Source organism: Echiichthys vipera (genome assembly GCF_963691815.1).
Source record: "Echiichthys vipera genome assembly, chromosome: 4".
Classification (NCBI taxonomy): Eukaryota; Metazoa; Chordata; class Actinopteri; order Perciformes; family Trachinidae; genus Echiichthys; species Echiichthys vipera.
Window position 1 is genome coordinate 28,877,997 of NC_139829.1, and position 19,955 is coordinate 28,897,951.

General features: G+C 42.1%; 1 protein-coding gene across 1 annotated transcript in view; it reads right to left on the reverse strand.

Moving 5' to 3' along the window:
• Positions 1 to 18,743, reverse strand: part of galnt9 (polypeptide N-acetylgalactosaminyltransferase 9) — a gene marked incomplete at its 5' end in the record, with an annotated part of 99,671 nt that extends 80,928 nt beyond the window's left edge. The window contains 2 exons of the mRNA XM_083913196.1: positions 4,796 to 4,976; positions 18,503 to 18,743. Of these exons, the coding sequence (XP_083769322.1) occupies positions 4,796 to 4,976; positions 18,503 to 18,743 (422 nt within the window). The remainder of the gene's footprint in view (positions 1 to 4,795; positions 4,977 to 18,502) is intronic.
• Positions 18,744 to 19,955: the final 1,212 nt, after the last annotated feature.

Below are 19,955 nucleotides of genomic sequence, written 5' to 3' on the forward strand. Positions count from 1 at the left end.
CCAATCCACCAACCCATGGTCATTTAATACTCCCTTCCATCATACTAAAATATTTGGGTGGTATAGTAGGGACATGAGACCTTGTATCTATGGTTGTGATAAGCAACTGATAACGACCATTCAATAGTCTGATAATGGTCAAATCAGCTGCACACACACATTCTGCCTTCCTTGTGATTAACGGATGATCGTCTCTACTTCCTGAGCCACAGACGCTGTAGCCTGTCACTCAGGACCATCCATTCTAGCATCAGCCATTACCGTCTTGACATGGAGACACGGATCAAGAAATGTGTGATGACGCTGAATAATCACGAGCAAACCCCCAACACCCACTTCCCTTTTGTCTTATGTCCCATTTCTTGTTGAACAAGTTGATTAAAAAAAGGAATTTCCTAAAACCCCTCAATTCCGGAGGCACTCTCAGCTGACTTTATTAATTAGCAAGCTCTTTTTTTAACTCGTCCCCCTCCTCCCCTTTCCACTCTCGTCTAATTTTTCTGGGTGTGAAAAGAGCTCGAAACAAAGCAGCAGGGATGAAATGAATTGTTATCCCGGCTTAAGCCCTCAGAAACCTCTCTTGGCCGTCAGATTTCCTCTCAGTGTGTCTGCCTGTTGCCATTGTTCTTAAACACTGTGTGATATGAACGCCACTGGCAGCCCTGATTACCAACCCCACCCCCCACTCCGCAATCCAGCTCTTGCAGCATTCACTATTTCACAGCTGTAGTTCACTTTCTAAATGTGAAATGTATTTTAAAAGGACCATAAAGCCTGCTTGCTGGATGTCCGCTGTGTCTTTTTCATACAAAATAAAGAAGTTCATTATTTATGCAACATTATAACATAGCTCTTCAACTATAATCATCATCTTGTCCATGCACTTTCATGTGGCGATTAGGCATGTCTAAAGTCATTTTCTTTTGTGTGACTCCCTGTGGCAGAGGCCCTGAGATGCCCTGTGGCTAAACTGACTGCACTGCATTGACAGAATAGAGAAGGAAGGATTAAGTGGAGTTAGGCAATAAGACAGACGAAGAAGATGAAAAGTAGGCTATCAAACAGGAAGTAAGGGCGGCTTGTGCAGGGAGAGACTCTGGGGAGCATTATGATGTGCAAGGCAAGTTACGTGACAGTCAGAGACAGCTGGAGGTGTCGGTACTGTAGGCTACTTCTTGATAGCCGCGATAACTCGTTGTGCTGTACGGTAAGATTGGTTGATTTTAAGTGACGAAACCCAGAACAGAACTCTCCTTGAAAAACAAGTCAAACTTTTGACAGCCATGGAAAATAACATAGTGCAACTTGTTAATTAACCTGACGTGTGTCGCTGTTCATTCGTCTCTATTTGGTTTTAACGAAGCAGTACCATATCACTGATATCCAAATGCCATCAGTGAATTGTAATCATTGTTACATATGCAAAATAATGTTGATCGGATTTTAAAAAACAACATTTAAGGATCCCATCAATACATGTCACTTTACACTTATTATTTCAGGTTTTTCTCCTCTGAGCCTGTAATGCCTGTGGCTGTCTCCCAGCTCTGTTCAAAATGTCGGTCTGGAGAACCATCAGCTATTAACTTTTCAAAGCCTTTGTAGAGAAAGGATTCTTACTGAAATGCAATCTCCGCTATCAGTATGTCGACATTTTAGCCTCTGGGGGCAAAAGCTAATATTTTGGAAATTCCACAGTAGCCTGCAAATATCAGGGCCAAGACTTCCTCTTCCATGTGCCAGGTCCCATTAGTAACTTGAGACGTGACAATGGAATTAAAGTTGAGAGGCAATGTTTCTACAAACAGATTATTTTTAAAGAAAGTTATTAAAGAGCTAAATTATTGTCCAATGTATTCTGAGTTTGCATTTTGGTCACTGTGTGCTGCCTATTTTGCTCTTACCTGCAAGGAACCAGACAGAATTGGTAAATACTGCTCAGGCTACAAACGGAAACCAGGACACATCCAGCACCAAAATTCTGTCTCATTGCCTACACATCCTGCATTCATATACCTGTTTATTAAGGTTAACTGAAATGCATCTCTTGTATAATTGTAAGTCTATAACCACACTGTCAAACCAACAGACAGTGTGCTCTATAATATAGCATTGTAATATTAGCTTGCACAGAAAATAGTGGACACCCGGCAATAAACATGCTAGCAGGATAGCTCGCTGGCAAACCCACTACCCGCAGGTTGTAGCAGTCTCTTGAGTGTGCCCTTAATGAGGAGGCACCAAGCCCCCACCACAGCCACTTCCTGGTTGATCCAATGAGGAAGTGCCAAAAATGTCGGTTCTCCGAGTGTCAACTAGGAGTAGTTTGCGTAATAGAGCAATTTCTCATTAATCCCCATGTTAAACAGGCTGTTTTCACTATTTAAGGCCTGGGACAAAAACACATTCTAGTCTGTATGTTTAGGTCATATCTCCATGACAACACTGAGGGGTGAATTTTGTTTTTATTTTATTGGAGGTTAAGGTTTATGAATAATTAGGGGTGCGGCCTCTTGAGTGATAGCTAGCCCCTGGCCCATTACTTCTACTCTTAGGTATATGTCAGCCAAATGGACGTATCTCCCTCCCCCCAACGTCACATCAATGCCCTTTTTTGGTCAGAGGAAATGAGGCAGAGTCAAAGTCTGACAAGATGCCGACTCTCATAGGTGAGTAGGATTGGCTTAAGTTGAGAAAATGGACCCCAGCGAGTATGCTACGTCAATTTTTTAGACATACTATGGGAGGCACAGAAGAGCAGCAAAGTCTGAGAAGTGGAGCTTTGAATATCTGATATATATGCACATTTTATCAGGGACACTGGAGCACAAAAGCTGCTTTATTGAACACTGCAGGGGGTCACAAACAATTTCCCTACAGTCCATCAGCCGGTAAAAATGCTGACGTTACCTGCGAACAACATTAATGCAGGCCATTGTGAAACGAATGCCAAACATGACAGAAGTGTAATTGTTTGAATTATGTTTTTTAGCACAAAATACATGAATTCATTCTTCTTGAATTCACTGCTCTGTGACTCATGTCATCTGGGGGTTGGTGCAAATTTACAACGTGTAAAGTGCCACTGGGAAAACGGGGGGGCGGCCAGTGCAAAATGAATGTCATAAACCGCCAGGTGTACAGGAATGTCCCCCGCTGGAAGCCATTAAATTTACAAGGATGACATTTGCATTTCCAAGACTTGAATAAAGATGAAGACATTAAGAAAATATACAGCACCTTAAAGTAAACTTAGAGTACAAATCTGTGGATATAACCATGGATAACAGAGGGAAGTAGCATAATTATATAATTCCTCTGTGTCCAATGGTGTTGGTTTATGCTGTATCTATAAATGTCATGGGATTCCTGGGTAGCAGGGGGATGGGGTTGAGAGGAATGGTGAGTTCATTTTGTTTTTTAGTGTACTTTTTTCCTTCTCCATACATACATTTCTCTGCTGTATATTTACACTGCCTTGGTTCATCATGTCAGGGGTTAAAGGGTGGAATAGAGCACCCCATACTAATTCCAAGGTCAAATACTGCAGTTTTGTCACGGCCCTCTGCATTTGATGCACAATGCACCCTTGAGTGTTTATATGAAACAGAGCAGGCTTTCAAATGTAAACCTATCATCTGAACTATAGGGCCATTTGACGATTGTAAAGTAAAAGGAGCCCCAGTTTATTTCCTGTTTTATGTGAATGAGCAATGGAAAGCCATTGAAAAGGTAGGGAGGAGGTCAGAGTGGGGGATGGGAGAGGACTTTCATTCAGGAGACTGTGGTTTGTGTCCTGTTCATATCCCATGCGTCACTTTAGTTATGTTATATTTTGTCACAAACAACTTATTTTACCCTCACCTGTGACTTTGTCGTTTGTTTTGTTTGAATTCAAAATGTAAACCACGTTTCTCGTGTTTAAAACAACGACTGTAGTGGAGTATAACGATTCACAGGGCTACCCAACGCATGGACATGTCACCCTAAAGGGTGCTGATAAAGCTGCCATATGTGACGAGTAAGAACGACAACAGGGTGGAGTGGGTCTGCTGGAGAAAAACAAGCAACATTTTCAACATGGCCTACTTTTTGATTGCAATTGTGCTTTCCCTCCCTTATACAAACAATCAATAAATAATTGATTAAAGAAAAGTAAAAAGCCAAGTTGGGTGCCATGTTTTTGTGTCTTCCATCCAGAATTCGGTCTGTGGCGTCTGTAGAGGAAACAACAAACTCAACAAGTCTCACTTAGAGCATGGCAGTTCTTCGTTGGATCAACCGTTCATACTGCAGCTGCATGTATTTATGAATAAATATCTGATTCTCAAATGTTTATCTTAAAAAGAATTAAACCCAGTGGGTGAACAGTGGAAAATAAGCTTTTTAGACTTCATTGTTTTGCAAAAGCATAAAAATAGCATCAGTGTACCATGCACTCCATGTTTGACCTGGTCTGAGCCTGCAGTTGTTTTTCAGATAATCCTCCACACCACGATTTACCGGCACAGCTCATAATTTTTGACAAACCTTGTGAAACTCTGCTTCTATTTTGGAAACAGTAAATGTCCTGGAGATTCACCAAAATATGAATAAAGAGGTCAAAAGACCAAAAGTTCTGGCTTACATTAAGTACCTTCACAAAAATAGAGCTCATCAACTGCAGCAGGAACTAAACTGGCAAACCTTCCTGTTACAACTCTACCAGAGGGGGAAAAAAACATGGGTAGAACATAAAGCTATAGTTGGAAGGGATACATGACAGAAAATGAGAAGAAACAGTAGGTGGACATACTTTTTAGGCCTGTAGTCAGGGATGCTCCTGTCCAGGGAGATGTGGTCACTGAGTTGAGCATTGTAGCCATACTCCTCGTATTTCCCTTCGGCATCATGGCTGTCCTCTCCCAGAGTGGCAGCAGCTCCCCCCTGGCCAAGGCCTCCAGGTCCCTCAACTAGCCCCATGGGTTTTGCCAAACCTGCCAAGAAAATGACATAACAAAGAGACAATCATTCAGATGTACATGGCCATGTGTAGGAACAGACACACTGAGAACAAGTAGAGACAGGTGAGAAAAGAGACTATGCAGTAGGGGCATCTGATTGACATTCTCTAGCAGTGTGAGGAGACTGGTGTATGGCAGCTCTGAGACCCAGCAGGGCTCATCCATAGGGCATCGTTACTCCGTCTGTCAGTGAAAAAGCTGCGAAACACTCACATGGACACAGACGTCACAGAGGTGAGCTGAGCAGAAGCTGCGACACAGTGGAACAAGGGCCAACACTGCAGGGACTATAGAGAATTTATAGCGTACAGCTGTAAGGGGTGGGAGTAATTAGGTGTACTCTTTTTACTGACACCATTCTTCATGTACTTCTTTGAGTATTTTTTAAAATGTGCAATATTACTTTTAAGAACTTTTAATTTCAAGTACTGTACTACGGTACAATGCTGCAATCCAAGTCATCTCCTGTGCGGAGTAGGAGGTAAAGTTACATAAAAAAGTCCCAATGAACTGTGTGAGAACTGCTGCAGAGAAGAGAAGAGGCTCCTGCAGGAGGGGAAGCTCCATGTTCACAGAGGAGACACTCTACGGTCAGCTGACACACATAAATATTGCATGGTCTTATGTCAAATGGTATACATTAGCTGGGTGAGTGTCAGGAGCTGTGAGGGGTATAGGTGTGAACAGTTCAAAGATGCTCATCTATTTAGTCAAATTAAGGATCATGAGATGTGAATTATGAGGTGTGGTAAGGTTAGCATTATTGTACCTCAGCATAGCTCCCAAAATTCAATGAATCACGGATTGAACACAAACGTGCCAAATGACCCAAATCAGACCAACCCACAATTTTGAGTGACAGATTAATGACTGACATGTTCATGATGGATCCTCTAGATGTAGCTTCTACACTCACATAGGAAGCTCTACCTTCAGAGAGGTGTGTTACATACATATTTATTGGAGCAGGTGACGTAGTTTAAGAGTGCTAAAATCCTTAAAGGAGTGGTCCCAATACACAGGACTTTCATTTTTGTTTAAATGTCTGTCTTTTGTCCTCTTTTATGATTCATTCTCATAATGACCACTCTGCTGTGTGGCTTTATATTTATATTTATTAATCAGTGATATGTAGAGGCTGTAACGTAATGTCATGATGGTTTGGATGTTAAGGCTAAGTGGTGTGATGTTGCATAGGTAGCCTCTCATTGTCCCCATATGATATATTGTGAGCACTTTTTTCAGTTGGAACAATAAAGAGTTTCAGACTGTTAGTCTTTTGGTCTCTTTTATCATTGGAATCTATACTTTTCCATAAGTGGGTTAAAAAAATGCCTGATTTTGCTGAAATAAATTATTCATTCCTCACCATTGTTCTTTAAAGTTTGCAGTGCTTGATGTTATCATCATATGTCCCTAATGCAGGGGTGACCATAGACGCCAGCCTATCATCCATCCTCACTATGACATTTGTCACTTGATTGACATAAAGGACAACCAGCCTAACGCCTGATCTTTTCTGACACACGCGTCAGCATGCATGCGCATTCAACAGCAGCAGTAACTACAAAATTCCAGCAAGTTAGGAAGCTGCACGGTTAGCCTAGCTTATTTCTACTAAACTTAAGAAAGGGTATACAAATGAGTGTGGGAGCTGGACCAAGTAAGAAGCCGAAAACCGACCAAATCCATATGGAATGGGGGAGACTTTTTTCCACAATGTCCTTAACGAAGTGCATTTGCCTCGTCTGAACATCTACCATTGCTACTGCTATTCAGAAGAAGGGAAATGTGGAGCGGCATTTTCGGACTGTTCATAAAAGCTACAACACCGACTTCCCTCCGAAAAGTGACCTGAAAAGGAGAAAGGTGAAAAAACTAAAATCCCAGTTGTAGAGCAGTGTTTTTTTCTCACAGCTTACCACAAAAGCAAAACCCCCACCAAAGCATCGTTCCGGGTGGGTCACGTAATCGTTGAACACAAGAAATCCTTCAAAGACGGACAAATGATAAAAGATGCATTCGTTAAAGCGACAGACTAGTTTCGAGACTTTAAAAACAAACAAACCAGAAATAGTATCTTTAATCAAAGCTCTCCAGCTATCGAGAAGTACAGCAATGGTGGAGGACACGGCCTAGAAACTCTGAAGGGACATTGCGGACTGCGTGTTTCTCGCTGGTATTGGACACATCTACAGACGTAGACGCAGCCCAGTTGTGCATTTATATTCTTACTCATTCAAAAGTATCCCAACCCCACTTATTTAAGTGAGTCAGCCTTTTCCCACATGAAGATTATTTAGTCCAAATACCGTTCCACCATGACTGATGATCATTTCGAAGTGTGCTTATGCCATGCAGGTCCCTCTGTCTCACAAAGAATCTCTGAAGAGAGGCCAGATTGCCTATTTATGTGTGTCATGGTGAATTAGAGCCAGTCCTTGGCCACCTTTATCATGTAAGGCTTCTTTGGTCTAACAAAACTAAATTCATCACCAGATTCAATGTGTCGGACTTAAAATACCCCTCTGCTCTCATTAAAATGACTCATGACCGTGATTTAATAGGCTGTAGCTTTGGTATCGTGACAGTGACATTTTCAAACAGGGAAGGAGAAAAATGTGGTACAGCGTCAAAAAAGAAATCTTGGCAGATGTACACCGATTCAGAACTCTAAGGGACTGTACGGAAATTGTAAGGGTGGGGAGGGGGATGCTGGACCTTATGTTTCATTTTTTGAGCAAGACCCTCCCTAGGGTTCTTGATATTTTGGTTTAGACCATCCCCTTTGGCTTGTATAATAATGTGAATCCTCTACTCTAATTTCTCAACCTAAAGCTCATTTCAAACTCAGTATTAATGGAAGAATAACACATTAGGAAACATAATTCATGTACGTTTTATTTACTAAGCATTCCAGCTGCAGCTGTCCACTGCATATAGAAAAACAAGGACTAATGACCCATAGTGCGCACAAAAGGCATGTTTTTGACTACCCGATGTATTAAACCATTCAGTCTTTTTGTACGGAAGCTGAGAACAGGCAACGCAGCAGCTGAAGTCTCATTGGACCACATATCACATGAAAATCCATCTTGTCAGGATTCAAGTAATGCGTTTGTGTTTCGAGCCATGGTGATCTGGCCAATCAGCATCCTGTGAGGAGCTACAGTAAAGGTTGGGAAAAGGGTGGTGATGAGTGAGGCAACAACAGCAAGGGCGGCTCCTATAGAGGTTAGCGTAGATACTGCAATTATATCATAACTGGAGAGTATTTCTTCATCCAAAAGAAAAGTACGGCACTGAAGGCTTTTCTCGATGGAAAACATGTTTTCGCTCTTCTCTGACTGACTTCATCAGCCCATGTGATAGACAGATGGTTCATCATGATGGCTTCTCAGTCGGTTTTGTGTAACAAACCATCTGACAAGTCAGGTTAGAGAACAGCCGTCCGGTCGTTTTCCTGCGATACCAAGTGAAATCTTTTGTTTACTTGAGAAAACGAGCTTCATCATGTGATAATGAACTCATTATCACTAGGAAATAAAAGCTTGTTTCCTCTTATCACTTGTAATGTTTATCAAAGATCAGAAGTGCCATCCCATCATCATGGCTGGATTATGGACTGGGCTAGTGAGACCAGTGCCCCTGAGCCTCGGACTGCAAGGGGCTGCATGGCCTAAGACTTTCAAAGAAAGTTTGGAAAACACCAGGGCCCTCGGTGTGCAACTGACCACAAGGCTTCTAGTTGCTTATAGCATTAGATAACCCCTAGAGTCCCCTAATAATTTACAGTGTGTGGGCCCCCAGACCTCTTAGTGTTCAGAACATAAACTGATCACTAGTGTTTGTCACAGCAAAAAGCCATAGCGGCATGGCGTCTGAAAGGGCCGAATTAAAAATGAGCTGTGGATTAGCATGTGCCACACACTTCTTAGCTCATTGTCACTATATCAATAGTCAGATCTTGTCAGACAGCTAGATTGTGATGATTTAGTGGATTTCTTGTGAGTAGAAGGCAAGAAAAAATGAGATCATGATCCAGCCATGCACTGTGGTCAAACAAGACGTCACTCGCATATCCGTGGTTAAATCAGCTACAACTGTAGTCCAGCAACCCAAATATCAAAGAATAAATGCATGTCTCTCACAACAGTGGTATTTTCCTTTTTATGTTATTTACCTGTGTTCCTTTAGGGTACATGTTTTATACTTAAATGTTTATATTAATCTTGATTCCATGTATGTATTTTGTATATAGCCTACTCCCTGTACACACCTTATTTTTTAAACTGGACGAAGTCACATAAATCCTTCAGCTATAACTTCACCACGAACATCCCCCGTCAATTCAATCTGGGCTGTTTGAACTTCAGATGTCTGATAAATATAACTAATAAGAGGAAACGACCTTTGTTTTCTTGAGAAAAACAAAATAATTGACTTGTGATCTTGAGATAACAGCAAAATAATAGTCAGGGTGGCCGTTATCAGTCTCCGTATTTTTGCATTGGAATAAATAAGATGTCATTTTTGGGCATTGAAAGATTTAAGACAATCCCTTCAGCCAAACCTTTTCTGACGGCACACCCCTCCCCCTAAAAAAAAAGCCTGTTGTCAGCTTTATTCATATCTGTCTCTGCTGACTTTACTTTTATTTGACTATTTAAAATTCCACAAAACTGCAGCATAATGTCACATAATTGTTATGCAAGCTGAGCTTCCAGTGTGGCCTCCACAGAAAAATCGAGCTGCGTCTGTTCTCCAAATCAACAGATGGACAGACAGACAGTAAGTAAACAGCGCATACCAATGAAGAGCTCAGCTCTCAGCTTCACCCCTCCAGGAACTGCAGAGTAATCACCATATTTGGATGGCCTCAAATCCTTGGGTGCTCCTGAAGATTTGTAATTGGAGCTGAATGGTTGCAAACTGGCTTCTCCCGCGAGAAGGGATTTAGCATGCCCTGCACCAGCCAATGCGGTGGCATTTTGACAAGTATGGGTGGAGTTCACGTCACGGACTAGCCATCTGGCATAGCGGCCGTGTCACACAATAACACAGATACCCTCCAGAGCCGGAGACTCGAGTCTGGAGGGCCTGTCTCCGTGTGAGTCTTGGAAGCAGGACAATGCCTTAAAGCTTTTTTTCCTGGTCGCTGCATCATTTTATTTGCCCCTGCCTTCCCCTTCCTCTGTCTAATTGAAGGAAATTCCACTACGAGATGAGAAGTCTGAAAATCAGATCCACTGTTTTTTAGATCTTTTAAACATAAATAAAGATTCTGCAGAAGTAATCTCATGATGACGAGTTTATACTGAACGAGGGTTCTGTTTTTATGGAGCTGCTGGCCTGTTTTCGTAATGATGGCAGTTCATTTGAGGTAGTTAAACTGCTCTACCTGGCTCTGATTTATCTTTTATCCCCAAAATTGGATTGCTTTTAAACTAAAAATAGAAGCATTTAATACATTTCTTAAAAGAAAGAATTGGACCATGTAGGTCTGTGGGCAGAGCATCACACAAACACTGTGGGATTAAGAGCTCTATTCCCCCGGCGACTGCATGAGTTAAAAATGTATGCACACATGTTCCTGTGAGGCACTTTGTATAAAAGCATCCAGCAAGTGGGCTGTTATGTTCTGGTCATAAAATATGACAGTGACTAAAGGCCCACGCTGCTCACTGTAGTGCTGTGACTAAGATAGCTACAAATGCAATGATAAAACAAATATAATACCTGTTGTATTTGACTACACAGCATATAAATATATTTGCTGTGAGGTATTTTTCACTCACTGTTCACGATGTGAGAGTCACTCTGCAAACGGCACCGTAGCACTTTCATCATCTCACTAGGAGGCGGTTACGACATCTGCTTCTCCCACTCAGCTTCGCTCCCATCCAAAGCAGGAATCGGAACCTTTCATTGTCAGGTGTCCATTTGAATCTCATCGTGTCTGCGTATACATCTGAAGGATTAGTTTGCAAATTCAGCTGTATGTAGTCAATTATGTAGTTTTTGCATGGGCAGTTCAGGAAATCTCAAACTGGCATTAGGTTGTTTTGATGAGATATCTTAATCAATTTGTTGTGTTGTTTTAAGAATGGCTTTTATCCATTTTTGCAAATTAACACTATTGTCTCTGTGCTTGTTCCTGATAATGCATTTGCCAAAATCCCTCTGACATGATACATGAAATCCATAACAGCCATAAATTATACAGTAACCTTCAGAATGTGTCGGATTTGGCCTTTAAAAGATTGAGTCTCAAATTCAAAGATGACCCCATTTTTAATGAATGATTTAAGAGCAAGAGTGGATTTATGCATGTCCAAAGTTCTAAATATTGATGGTGAGGGGAGAGTGGGGGATTCAGTGTGCTCTTCGCAAAGAGGAAAATAACACAATCTAGAGAGGTTAAAATGCCTTCAAAAGCCAAAACAAATCCATGAAATATTGAGAGCCGGGAGAGGAGCTGTATTCATTTGAGCAGTGCCACTCATCACAGCAGCAGGAGGATAATAACTCTGGTGTGGAAATCGTCAGCACGAGACCCCAAAATATCTCTAAACAATAGAGTATTGTCTTTATGTAACGTGTAAGCCCTATGAGGGCTGGCGTTATAGTGCAAGCGCAACAAATATAGAGCTGCCATCTATATATGTTCATTTCACACAAAATATCAATATTCTGAGCTGCCTGCTTCCCTTTTCTATGGCCGATTGTTTTCTTCTGCCATTCAAACTCTCCGTATGTGTATGTGTTCACAGACTACTACACATATATATACAGAATAACATCATATTTAAAGGTCCCATAAAGCAGTTTAAGGTGCTATATAAATACTGACAAAGTATCAAAACAGTCATCCACAGAGAAATGCACACCGCCCGTATTCAGAAACTGTGCCTTTAAATGAGCCGTCAGGACTTCTGTGTGGTTGTGATGTCATAACTATACCATATAGGTAAAACGTGCTGCTACAAAAATTTGCTCTCTTGTCCATTGGCATGCACTTTTATGATGGTTCCTAAATTCAGTTCATCATCAATTTCTCTTTGTGCCAAGTTAAAATATTGCATCATGAGATGTAAACGGCACATCAGTCAAGCTTTACCCTGCACAGCAAATCAAACTGACTATCATTATTATGAACTAAACTTACCAAATATTAAATGTAACACCTGTATTTGTTCATGCTGCATTCACAGCAGTTCCCTCTCAATCCGACTACTTTGAGGCATGATCCAGTTCAGTTCCCGATCGAGTTACAGGTCAATTTAGCAGCGAGAAAAACACATTACTGCAAATTCTAATTCCATTGGCATTTACATAATCTGTTCCTATCTAAATGATATATTTGCATTTGGTTATATCCTTATAACTGGTTGTAAACATTTCATAACACGTTCGTTCCATTTTGTCAAAATCCCCCCCAAAAAAGAAGAATAAACAATCACAGTGCAGAGAGGCAGTGGAAACGAAAATCCATTTACATTGTCAGTTATCCAGGCTGGCATACTAGCCTCTATGTCCCTCCTTCATCAGATGTCATCATTAAATGTTAGTAATGTAATCAGTGCATGGTTCCTAAGCCAACAGTGTAAATAAGAGGAATGCTCGCTCCATCTGAGATTGCTATTATTGTCTGTGGCTGACTGCTGATTGTCAGGTTAGCAGCTGAATTCATTATCATGATTCCTCAAGGCTGAGCAGAATTGATTCTTATCTGGCTCCGAAAACTCTTTTGTCGACCAGAGCCTCATCTACATATCATTATTGGAATATATTTCATTTCATCAAGTTTCACCCTGCTTCCTCGCAGCCGCCTCCATTACACACTGCACAACAACATATAGGCACACCGTGATGTGTATCATTAAGATACAGTCAGAGCGTCAAGTGTGTGTCAGTGTGTAAGAGAGAGAGTGTGACATTCCTCGTTTCTCATCAAGTCTTTGCCCCAGCAGGGCTCAGCATATAAACAGCGTTGGTTTCTTTGCCATAATTGGGCATTATAGATAAGAAGCATATCTGGTGCCGCAGCTGGGCCTGTGAGGTTGCCATCCCATCAGCACCTACGCACTGGGAGAAGGCCGGGAGTGACATGCATGGCTGATGACAACAGCCTCAGTAGGACCATGAGCTGAGGCACTACAGCCCGGCTCAGACAATGACACATCCAGAACTGGTCAGAGGAGTGAGCTGAACAGTAGCACATTCCTCTAGCTCATAGCAATGTCTGTTTTTGTAAGAAGCTTATTTTTGGAGCATTTCTGCTTCGAGTGACAGGAAAGTAGAAGAAAGAGAGGAAATAAAAGAAAGGTCAGGTTTTATCTAAGTCTAATCCAAATTAAATTTCACCCTAAGGTCATCATAATTAAAATGATGAAGTCGATGTTTCTTATTGATTAGATGTTTTTGTACTAGCCTATTTTTACACATCTCATGGTGTTGTCACATTCCTTGGATGGTCCCGTTTCCTTTGATTTGAAGTTGTTCTTTCGACTTCGGTGTGTTCATGAGCTTTAAGGTCGTAATGTGGAAACAACACGGAGCCACAAAGAAGATGCGTTCTATTTCATTTTGCTTTATCATTGTCGGCCGGACTAGTTCTACACTGCAACACATGAATAGTTCTGCTCCTTGGTTCGATGTCTTCTTCACGTCTCATCAACTGGTGAGGGAGCCTTTTTTTTCCTTGTACCTGTAGCTTTAGCCTCAGTCAGTGGGTGTATAATGTATGTAGTCATCAAGTGCTTATCTAAGACCCCTTTTACAAGATTTCTGTTCTAAAGCAAGTATGCTGGAAACATTAAAAGTTCAGCCTAACCCCTCGTCTCGACCACAAACGTTATGTAAGCAGAAAGCACTCTTGGGTCGAAAGCATTCATGGGGTACTGAAGCGTCTGTAATGGTTCCATCTGGTCCAAGTGTTTCAAAGCGTCAAGCAGCAAATGAGCAGCCGAACTTTCTGTGCAGTGTGCAACTTTACACTTTCTGTTTCCCTCTCATAACTCTATAGGCTCTGATAAGGTATTAGACAAACAAATCTAAATGCTTTACACCTTACTATAAGGAAGTTAATGGTAAGAACAAGAATCAGTAAACACACAAGAGTAAAGGAAAAAACATGCCGTCAGAAACAATCAAATCAAAGAACAAGGTCAGCAAGGTTGCACATATTGTTAAAAAAATGGACTTGGGAAGGTTAAATAAACACTTCAGTGTGAGTAAAAAGGTGTCTGACATCCTTGCGGTCTGGACTATCACTTTCAATCAACTCATCAACTGGAGCTACTGTTAGTGAGTTACTGAGCATAATTAGGCCTACCTAGCTAGTCACAGCTGGTAAAATCTGTCTTATTCATTTCAGCAAGAAATATGAAGGTTTTCCAGTCAGAAAAGACTGAGAAGCCTGCTCATGTCTATACCTCTGCCTGAAATTAGGATCACCTTATTTAAAAAAATAACTTCAATACTAATGTGCAACCGTGATTATTGTAAACTGCATTAGGTGGCAGAAAGCTTGAGAACAACAGTAACGAAGGGGCCATGGCTTAGCAAACAGTGGATTAATTCTTTAATCATGTTTTCTTTTGCACTAATTGTCATGTCAACACATTATGTTGGACATCTACAGCTTAGCCTGTGGATGTTCTCATTTGTCCAGGTCGTCGTTATCCCCAAAGCAATTTCAGTCAAAAGCAATTGGACATTAGCCTTTTCCCAGACAAATGACCAAGTCCAGTTGCTTTTGACTGAAATTGCTTTGTGGATCTACAGCTTAGTTCAACATTTCTACGTATATCAATATTGACCTTCAAAATCCGTCATCAGTCAATGTTAAAAATATGCATTTCTGTCTCTTTGTAAATAATGTCAGTTAATCTTATTTGTGTTCAGTGTCAAACTCCCAGGGCTTCAGCGGGTAAGTACCGACGGGGAAGTATTTGCTGGTTCTAATGCAGTACTTAAGGTCAAAACGCTGCTTTATAAGCTTGTTAACAAGCTTTAAACCCCCTCATCTGATTAGCCAAAGATGGTGGCATCCGCAGCAAAGCAGTGCTGCTGATAACCCTCATGTTGCTCGTTTCTGCACAGAATGGGCTGCAGATAAAGCTGGACCATTGTTTTCTTGTTGGGAGTCTGGTGACCATCTATCAGAAGACTATAAAAAAGGAATTCTGCGACTTGTTTATGTCCTTCAAATCTAATTGGGCCTTGTTGCAGCTCCCATGGCATGCCATTGGTAGGCAATAAACAACAGAGGGAATGGGCAATTACTTCATATCGCTGCCGGACATGGTAATAGTTATTGGCACGCTGAGTCCTCCTCTCACTATAGTTATTCCCAATGGCCGCAGAATACAATTTGCGGTCTGTGCACGATTTAGAAAAAGGGGCAGTGACCTGGGATATGAGGATATGATTAAGTATGCCATTAAAGAGCTCAAGACAAATCATGGCGGGATCGTGACAGGCAGCGAACGTTTCCAGCCTGTGTGCACTCCTGGGTACACATTGCCACTGTCAAAGAAAAATTACGGAACTGCAATTGATTCCTCTTTTCTGTTCCAGGCTTGGATTGCGTAGAGAGAGACATATGCTTGTGGCGTTTGCTTGCAAATTGTAAATTTGAATTGGTCAGGCTAACGTTGAACAGCTGGATTTGTTGGATTAATTAATTCAGCTATTTCTTACGTGAAGCTCAATGTGACACTGAATGGAATTATTACAGAATTTATTGAACGGATTTTAGACTTCCACTTAGGTGCACGATGCTTTTATTCTCTTGCATTCCTATAACTAACTGGAAAGGCAGGCAAGTGTGCCAGCATTGCACTTAGTTCATTGCTTGTTCCTTTCTTCAGCCCATAACCGACTTGGATAGGACCTGCAAATTGTTTCCCAGCTATACTTGGATTCAACTGTGCTGCTCAAGTGGAGTTTTTCGAGGCTGAAACTAAAATGACGTTCACTACCATAAAACAATCGGCACAAAGTGTAATTCTTTTGACTAGTTGACTGCCAAAGATCAGGAAAAACATTACACTAAATATAAAACTCTCGGTTTAAAATCCACCCACTCATACTTGGCATGAGATAACTTAAATAATGCATACAGAATCTCATCTTGGGCGACCCCGTTGTATAATCTCCCATATAAACGAGTAGAGAATTCCTTAAAGAGTTCTGCAGACAGTGTGTTTCTGTCCCACAGCAGTGATGCTATGTGGAGTTGCATTATCTCTAAAACTGAGTGAGTGAGAGGATGCATTGTACTTTTTGAGAGGCGATGCCTGCTGACTGGATGCCGGATGCCAAGCATAACTCAAAGTGACAGAGTGACCCTCAAATAGCTGCTGAATCGCGGGCGTAATAACTAGATCCTGCAGAAAAAGCCCACAGCCACACTGTTTTGGGGCCTTGAAGCTGTGAAACGTCCTTTACTACTGTCTGCTGAGCAAACTGTCAAACAGACCGTCAGGCTACCTTTTCTGGATCTTACTCACATTACAGCCAGTTAGAAGGTGATGCTAGATATTCAACAATGAAAGGGAGTTGCTTACTTTCTCTATATATTTACTATTTCTTTTCTGCATGCTCTTGAATCCTGGGTTTTAACAGCATCCGGGGGCTGAATTGCAGTTAAAGAGGTATTAAAATATCTGTGACCTCTACTGGTGACCAGCATGAAATACAACAACACAAGCAGCACCTGCCTCCTCCTACACATCCCTCTTAGCACCACCCCCTGAGCTATAGTAGCCTGTTATTTACACAGATGATGAAGTCATTGTTACCCGGGAGAATAGTATGCTACTGAGTGACTTTACTGATGGATTAGAAATCAGTAGCACCACACTAACAGAGTAGCATTGCACAATGCTGATTTCTCATTATTTGCCTTGGGGACCAGACGTTATAGTCTCTGGTTTACACTTCCCTCGCCACCTTCAAGTGAATATAGAGGTCTACATTTTAGCAATCACTGAAGCATTGCTACCGATCAACACACCGATCAACCCCCCTTGCACCTGCATTAGGATCTGTTTGTGCTGTAAGGGGGCATTCTCATACAAAACCGCTGATCAAAGCAGTGTGTGAAAATGATATTTGTGATCCCACTTAACCTCAACATCCTGCGAGTGAGCACAGTGCAGTCCAAAAAACACACTCAATTCAAAAAAATGTGCTTCCTTCATTATAGCAATGACCTGCACAGGAGACTTGTCTAGTCTAGTTCTTGGTTTAAAAAAAAAAGGAAAAAAAGAGTGGTTGTACTGTATCTAGAGATGAAAGAATGGTTTCATTAGTTGATAAATATAAGATGTTGTACATTTTGATAATTGATTATTTTGGCGAATGCTTGGTTGGTTCTGCTCACAAATGTGATGATTTACTGCTCTCCCCCCATCATTTGTGATAAAAAAAAAGTATATATTTTGTGGTTTTGGATGCTTGATTGGAGAATCTGAAAAAGTGGCACACTCACTAACTTTCCCTGGTTCATATAATGTAGACATTAATGTGTAGTTGAGTCATTATATGCTGGATATGGTGCAAAATAAGATTTTGTGATGAATTTTGAGAATGCAAACTGTTATTTTGCTTCATTTTATCATTAAACACTGGTCTAACTAATATCTGTATATCCACTGAGTTAAAACTTGAAATGTCTCATGTACTGTATCCACTCTACTCAAGCATCTGTATGAATTTTGCCTTGAACATCAGTTGTGACTGGATTTGGTTAGAAAGTCATATGAAACCTGATTTTAAAAGTTGCTATTCTTTAGAGGAGACCAAATCTGTCCCGCAGACTATGAAATACAAGTCATTCTGTTCTAGATTGTTATAGTTACATGAAACGTCCCTTCAAACTCAGACAGCTTGTTAAATCTGATATGTTTCACCAGTAGTGACTCCAGTGAAGTGAGCTGCGGGTGCTGAGACACACGCTATACAGAACAGGCATCAACACTGAAAGCATAGGTTTATGTGAAGTTTACAAGTCAATCATGGGTCAGGGGTGTTGCAGTGTGATAGACTGTTAAAGTAATAACCCAGTAAAGTCATATAGAGCACATGTATTGCACTGTAACACATAAACCCCGCTTCATTAGCTTCTTAATAAGAATGGTTAGAGGAAGCAGACCTCCACTCACCGACATTCTGACAGTGTATCATGTCAAATCAAGTAAATACTTTAGGCTGACAGAGAAATATAATGCATGAGTCATGCATCTACAAAACTACAAAAGTGCATACAGCCTGTGCACCTCTTGGATTCTGGGGGACAGTTCGGGTCATCAAGCTACAACAAATGACTGTACATTGCACAAGGAGTGCCTATTTATGCTGTACAACCATAATTCATAAAGTGTTTAATGTGCAGTGGTCCTCACTTGCTTCATTATGATGATGACTTTCTTACTTTCTAACCAGCGAGTGGCAGAGTTTGCTCCAAAGATGATCAAGCCTTTTCTTACCATTTAACTGGTTGTAGACCACATCCTCCAGCCTCTCCAGCCTCTGCAGAATAGACTGCCTGTCCACCAAGTTGGAAACTTTGCCATTCCTGGCTCGCAGCCTCTGGTCAGACATACGCCCTATCTGGATGAGCTCCTCGGATCGGTCCTGGATCCTGCAGTACACCGAGAACAGGATAATCCCCACAAACACTAAAATATTGACGGTCAGCAAAGTTTTGATTTTGCGTGCCACAGCCATGAAAGAGAATATTGTCCGGCTGACTCAGTCAAGCCCAGCAGCTGTCCATGTGCGGTGGCCTGCTTTGCCACCTTACTCTGTGTTGCAGGAGGAGGATTTTCTGCTCGGGGGAGAGAGAGAGAGAGAGAGAGAGAAGGTCAACTCGTGGAGGTCTGGATCCGTTCAGCACCACGGACAGCGCAAACGGCTGCGCTCACATTGAGACTCAAGGTGGGGAAAGGTTCCGCTGGCGGCCGCGGCGCTCGGCTCCGGCTGGTGAGCGATGCTTTTATCGACTTCACTGCGCTCCGCCGTCGCTTGAGCTACATGTTACAGGCGAGGAATGACGCTGGGGGGAAACATTCATCCTCTGGAACAGCCCGCGGCAGTTGCAAAACATCTTTCCTCCGCAACGTGATAAGTCGCCAGTTCCTCAGCCCCAATGTGTCTCTTGCACATCTCACAGGACGCACTGCAATAACCGCTCGCATCGAGGCATCCCCCTGCTATCACTGCTCCGCTGGGGCATCTCCCTCTCCAAAGGCGGTGTGGCCACTCGATCCGTCCCGCTCTGCAAATATGAACCAGAGGAGGCTTATGTCCGGAGAATATGTGCACGCTTCACAAACAAGGCGGCGTTTCTCTCTCTCTCTCTCTCTCTCTCTCTCTCTCTCTCTCTCTCTCTCTCTCTCTCTCTCTCTCTCTCTCTCTCTCTCTCTCTCTCTCTCTCTCTCTCTCTCTCTCTCTCTCTCTCTCTCTCTCTCTCTCTCTCTCTCTCTCAGTCTCTTTCGCTCTGTTTGTGTTCCGTCAGTCCATTTCTGTTTCCCTTGTCGGCGGTGCAGGGCAGGATGAGTTGAGAGCAGCTTTGCCCTCGAATGCGATGGGAGAGCCGGACTCGGGCATGCTTGTCTCTCTCCTCCCAGCCTCCCGTGCTCTCTGTGCGGGAGGAAGAGCCGCCGCTGCGTCCTGACGTTTAGAGGCTCGGTCATGAATATTCACGAGCTCGCAGGATAAAAATCAACAGCACCACATATGACAGCAGCTAATACTTCCACTCTGTAGAGCAGCATTATCCCTGCGTCAATAAGTGAACTGTGAAAATGTGCGCCTATACGTGTTCACTGATTTGTTTGATGCCATTCGATCCGTAATGCGAAGGTCGGCGGTTTCCATCTCCCCTCTGATGCCACTGCCAGAAGCAACTTAAAGCTTTGGTGTTTCATATCTATGTTG